Consider the following 6,673-nt stretch of genomic DNA (forward strand, 5'->3'; position numbering starts at 1 on the left):
GGACACACACAGATTTGGGGACACACACACGGATTTGGGAACACACACACAGATTTGGGGACACACACACAGATTTGGGAACACACACACAGATTTGGGGACACACAGATTTGGGGACACACAGATTTGGGGACACACACACAGGTCTGGGGACACACACAGATTTGGGGACACACACAGATTTGGGGACACACAGATTTGGGAACACACACACAGATTTGGGGACACACAGATTTGGGGACACACACACGGATTTGGGAACACACACAGGGATTTGGGGACACACACACAGATTTGGGGACACACACACGGATTTGGGGACACACACACAGATTTGGGGACACACAGATTTGGGGACACACAGATTTGGGGACACACACAGGGATTTGGGAACACACACAGGGATTTGGGGACACACACACAGATTTGGGGACACACACAGATCTGGGGACACGGATGGACTGGGGGACACGCAGTGTGGGAAGGACACGTGGATTATGGAGGGTGGGGGACACAGTTTGGGGGACACACGTGGCTTAGGGACACTCAGATTTCGGGGGGTCACTAATGCCCCTCTGTCACCCTGGCAGGCTCCGGGGACATGGATGGGCTGCCAAAGGTGAGCTGGGGACCTGGGACCCCCACGGTGCTGGCACCCCCTTTACTGGGGTCCCCCGTGGAATGGCACCTCTGTTTATTGGGAATCTCCAGTGTGCTGGGACCCCCCGTGCACTGGGACCCCCAGGAAATGCACTGGGAGCCCCCCACGTGTATTGGGATCCTATTTTTGGGACTCCCCCCTATTCTGGGACCACCCCATTTACTGGGACCCCACTGATGGGGGGCAAACGTGCTGGGGAGCCCGTGGTCCCTCATTTATAGGGACCCCATTTGTTTGGGTTCCCCCACGTGCTGGGACCACCCCATTTATGGGGACCCCATTTATTGCCCCCCACCATATACTGGGACCCCATTTATTTGGGCTCTCCCATGTGCTGGGACCACCCCATTTATTTGGGACCCCATTTATTTGCCCCCCACAATTTACTAGGACCCCATTTATTGCCCCCACTATATATTGGGACCACGCAATTTTTTTGGGGACCCCATTTTTTGGGAACCCATTTATTGCCCCACTCCATATACTGAAACCCCATTTATTTGGGTTCCCCCATGTGCTGGGACCACCCCATTTATTGGGACCCCATTTATTGCCCCCCACAATTTACTGGGACCCCATTTATTTGGGTTCCCCCATGTTCTGGGACCACCCCATTTATTCGGACCCCATTTATTTGGGTTCCCCCATATATTGGGACCACCCCATTTATTGGGACCCCATTTATCGCCCCCCCCACAATTTACTGGGACCTCATTTATTTGGGTTCTCCCATGTTCTGGGACCACCCCATTTATTCGGACCCCATTTATTTGGGTTCCCCCATATATTGGGACCACCCCATTTATTGGGACCCCATTTATCGCCCCCCCAATTTACTGGGACTCCATTTATTGCCCCCCACAATTTACTGAAACCCCATTTATTTGGGTTCCCCCATATATTGGGACCACCCCATTTTTGGGACCCCATTTATTGGGACCCCATTTATCGCCCCCCCCACAATTTACTGGGACCTCATTTATTTGGGTTCTCCCATGTTCTGGGACCACCCCATTTATTCGGACCCCATTTATTTGGGTTCCCCCATATATTGGGACCACCCCATTTATGGGACCCCATTTATCGCCCCCCACAATTTACTGGGACCCCATTTATTTGGGTTCCCCCATGTTCTGGGACCACCCCATTTATTCGGACCCCATTTATTTGGGTTCCCCCATATATTGGGACCACCCCATTTATTGGGACCCCATTTATCGCCCCCCCCACAATTTACTGGGACCTCATTTATTTGGGTTCTCCCATGTTCTGGGACCACCCCATTTATTCGGACCCCATTTATTTGGGTTCCCCCATATATTGGGACCACCCCATTTATGGGACCCCATTTATCGCCCCCCACAATTTACTGGGACCCCATTTATTTGGGTTCCCCCATGTTCTGGGACCACCCCATTTATTCGGACCCCATTTATTTGGGTTCCCCCATATATTGGGACCACCCCATTTATTGGGACCCCATTTATCGCCCCCCCCACAATTTACTGGGACCTCATTTATTTGGGTTCTCCCATGTTCTGGGACCACCCCATTTATTCGGACCCCATTTATTTGGGTTCCCCCATATATTGGGACCACCCCATTTATGGGACCCCATTTATCGCCCCCCACAATTTACTGGGACCCCATTTATTTGGGTTCCCCCATGTTCTGGGACCACCCCATTTATTCGGACCCCATTTATTTGGGTTCCCCCATATATTGGGACCACCCCATTTATTGGGACCCCATTTATCGCCCCCCCCACAATTTACTGGGACCTCATTTATTTGGGTTCTCCCATGTTCTGGGACCACCCCATTTATTCGGACCCCATTTATTTGGGTTCCCCCATATATTGGGACCACCCCATTTATGGGACCCCATTTATCGCCCCCCACAATTTACTGGGACCCCATTTATTTGGGTTCCCCCATGTTCTGGGACCACCCCATTTATTCGGACCCCATTTATTTGGGTTCCCCCATATATTGGGACCACCCCATTTATTGGGACCCCATTTATCGCCCCCCCCACAATTTACTGGGACCTCATTTATTTGGGTTCTCCCATGTTCTGGGACCACCCCATTTATTCGGACCCCATTTATTTGGGTTCCCCCATATATTGGGACCACCCCATTTATGGGACCCCATTTATCGCCCCCCACAATTTACTGGGACCCCATTTATTTGGGTTCCCCCATGTTCTGGGACCACCCCATTTATTCGGACCCCATTTATTTGGGTTCCCCCATATATTGGGACCACCCCATTTATTGGGACCCCATTTATCGCCCCCCCCACAATTTACTGGGACCTCATTTATTTGGGTTCTCCCATGTTCTGGGACCACCCCATTTATTCGGACCCCATTTATTTGGGTTCCCCCATATATTGGGACCACCCCATTTATGGGACCCCATTTATCGCCCCCCACAATTTACTGGGACCCCATTTATTTGGGTTCCCCCATGTTCTGGGACCACCCCATTTATTCGGACCCCATTTATTTGGGTTCCCCCATATATTGGGACCACCCCATTTATTGGGACCCCATTTATCGCCCCCCCCACAATTTACTGGGACCTCATTTATTTGGGTTCTCCCATGTTCTGGGACCACCCCATTTATTCGGACCCCATTTATTTGGGTTCCCCCATATATTGGGACCACCCCATTTATGGGACCCCATTTATCGCCCCCCACAATTTACTGGGACCCCATTTATTTGGGTTCCCCCATGTTCTGGGACCACCCCATTTATTCGGACCCCATTTATTTGGGTTCCCCCATATATTGGGACCACCCCATTTATTGGGACCCCATTTATCGCCCCCCCCACAATTTACTGGGACCTCATTTATTTGGGTTCTCCCATGTTCTGGGACCACCCCATTTATTCGGACCCCATTTATTTGGGTTCCCCCATATATTGGGACCACCCCATTTATGGGACCCCATTTATCGCCCCCCACAATTTACTGGGACCCCATTTATTTGGGTTCCCCCATGTTCTGGGACCACCCCATTTATTCGGACCCCATTTATTTGGGTTCCCCCATATATTGGGACCACCCCATTTATTGGGACCCCATTTATCGCCCCCCCCACAATTTACTGGGACCTCATTTATTTGGGTTCTCCCATGTTCTGGGACCACCCCATTTATTCGGACCCCATTTATTTGGGTTCCCCCATATATTGGGACCACCCCATTTATGGGACCCCATTTATCGCCCCCCACAATTTACTGGGACCCCATTTATTTGGGTTCCCCCATGTTCTGGGACCACCCCATTTATTCGGACCCCATTTATTTGGGTTCCCCCATATATTGGGACCACCCCATTTATTGGGACCCCATTTATCGCCCCCCCCACAATTTACTGGGACCTCATTTATTTGGGTTCTCCCATGTTCTGGGACCACCCCATTTATTCGGACCCCATTTATTTGGGTTCCCCCATATATTGGGACCACCCCATTTATGGGACCCCATTTATCGCCCCCCACAATTTACTGGGACCCCATTTATTTGGGTTCCCCCATGTTCTGGGACCACCCCATTTATTCGGACCCCATTTATTTGGGTTCCCCCATATATTGGGACCACCCCATTTATTGGGACCCCATTTATCGCCCCCCCCACAATTTACTGGGACCTCATTTATTTGGGTTCTCCCATGTTCTGGGACCACCCCATTTATTCGGACCCCATTTATTTGGGTTCCCCCATATATTGGGACCACCCCATTTATGGGACCCCATTTATCGCCCCCCACAATTTACTGGGACCCCATTTATTTGGGTTCCCCCATGTTCTGGGACCACCCCATTTATTCGGACCCCATTTATTTGGGTTCCCCCATATATTGGGACCACCCCATTTATTGGGACCCCATTTATCGCCCCCCCCACAATTTACTGGGACCTCATTTATTTGGGTTCTCCCATGTTCTGGGACCACCCCATTTATTCGGACCCCATTTATTTGGGTTCCCCCATATATTGGGACCACCCCATTTATGGGACCCCATTTATCGCCCCCCACAATTTACTGGGACCCCATTTATTTGGGTTCCCCCATGTTCTGGGACCACCCCATTTATTCGGACCCCATTTATTTGGGTTCCCCCATATATTGGGACCACCCCATTTATTGGGACCCCATTTATCGCCCCCCCCACAATTTACTGGGACCTCATTTATTTGGGTTCTCCCATGTTCTGGGACCACCCCATTTATTCGGACCCCATTTATTTGGGTTCCCCCATATATTGGGACCACCCCATTTATGGGACCCCATTTATCGCCCCCCACAATTTACTGGGACCCCATTTATTTGGGTTCCCCCATGTTCTGGGACCACCCCATTTATTCGGACCCCATTTATTTGGGTTCCCCCATATATTGGGACCACCCCATTTATTGGGACCCCATTTATCGCCCCCCCCACAATTTACTGGGACCTCATTTATTTGGGTTCTCCCATGTTCTGGGACCACCCCATTTATTCGGACCCCATTTATTTGGGTTCCCCCATATATTGGGACCACCCCATTTATGGGACCCCATTTATCGCCCCCCACAATTTACTGGGACCCCATTTATTTGGGTTCCCCCATGTTCTGGGACCACCCCATTTATTCGGACCCCATTTATTTGGGTTCCCCCATATATTGGGACCACCCCATTTATTGGGACCCCATTTATCGCCCCCCCCACAATTTACTGGGACCTCATTTATTTGGGTTCTCCCATGTTCTGGGACCACCCCATTTATTCGGACCCCATTTATTTGGGTTCCCCCATATATTGGGACCACCCCATTTATGGGACCCCATTTATCGCCCCCCACAATTTACTGGGACCCCATTTATTTGGGTTCCCCCATGTTCTGGGACCACCCCATTTATTCGGACCCCATTTATTTGGGTTCCCCCATATATTGGGACCACCCCATTTATTGGGACCCCATTTATCGCCCCCCCCACAATTTACTGGGACCTCATTTATTTGGGTTCTCCCATGTTCTGGGACCACCCCATTTATTCGGACCCCATTTATTTGGGTTCCCCCATATATTGGGACCACCCCATTTATGGGACCCCATTTATCGCCCCCCACAATTTACTGGGACCCCATTTATTTGGGTTCCCCCATGTTCTGGGACCACCCCATTTATTCGGACCCCATTTATTTGGGTTCCCCCATATATTGGGACCACCCCATTTATTGGGACCCCATTTATCGCCCCCCCCACAATTTACTGGGACCTCATTTATTTGGGTTCTCCCATGTTCTGGGACCACCCCATTTATTCGGACCCCATTTATTTGGGTTCCCCCATATATTGGGACCACCCCATTTATGGGACCCCATTTATCGCCCCCCACAATTTACTGGGACCCCATTTATTTGGGTTCCCCCATGTTCTGGGACCACCCCATTTATTCGGACCCCATTTATTTGGGTTCCCCCATATATTGGGACCACCCCATTTATTGGGACCCCATTTATCGCCCCCCCCACAATTTACTGGGACCTCATTTATTTGGGTTCTCCCATGTTCTGGGACCACCCCATTTATTCGGACCCCATTTATTTGGGTTCCCCCATATATTGGGACCACCCCATTTATGGGAGGTCAGGCTTTCCTGGGGGCCGTAGAGGACGGGGTTGGCCTGGACCGTGTCGTCCACCACGTTGCTCTTGGAGATCTCCTTGGAGCGGAACTGCTGCGGCGCCGACAGGTTCTTCCCGTCGTTGTTGCCCAGGTGGTTGTAGCTCACAATGGACTTGGTCTGGGCAGGGGGCACGGGCAGGTCAGCCCCTGTCCCCTGCAGGTGGGGACAGACCCCCTTTGAGCCCCCACGTACCTTGAGGCCGGCGCCCACCAGGAAATCCACCAGCACCGACTTCAGCTTGGTCTGCCCCGACTTGAAGTCGTCGCCGCCGATGAAGACGCGGCGCTGGGCGGCCAATTCCACGGCGCCGGGCACGACGGTGT

At 51.5% G+C, this 6,673-nt stretch overlaps 1 protein-coding gene across 1 annotated transcript in view; it reads right to left on the reverse strand.

Moving 5' to 3' along the window:
• Nucleotides 1-6,209: 6,209 nt before the first annotated feature.
• Nucleotides 6,210-6,673, reverse strand: part of ISYNA1 (inositol-3-phosphate synthase 1) — a gene marked incomplete at its 5' end in the record, with an annotated part of 1,762 nt that continues 1,298 nt past the window's right edge. The window contains 2 exons of the mRNA XM_031064990.1: nt 6,210-6,467; nt 6,543-6,673. The exon at nt 6,543-6,673 is cut by the window's right edge and continues 79 nt beyond it. Of these exons, the coding sequence (XP_030920850.1) occupies nt 6,210-6,467; nt 6,543-6,673 (389 nt within the window). The remainder of the gene's footprint in view (nt 6,468-6,542) is intronic.

Source organism: Geospiza fortis, unplaced genomic scaffold, assembly GCF_000277835.1.
Source record: "Geospiza fortis unplaced genomic scaffold, GeoFor_1.0 scaffold685, whole genome shotgun sequence".
Taxonomy (NCBI): domain Eukaryota; kingdom Metazoa; phylum Chordata; class Aves; order Passeriformes; family Thraupidae; genus Geospiza; species Geospiza fortis.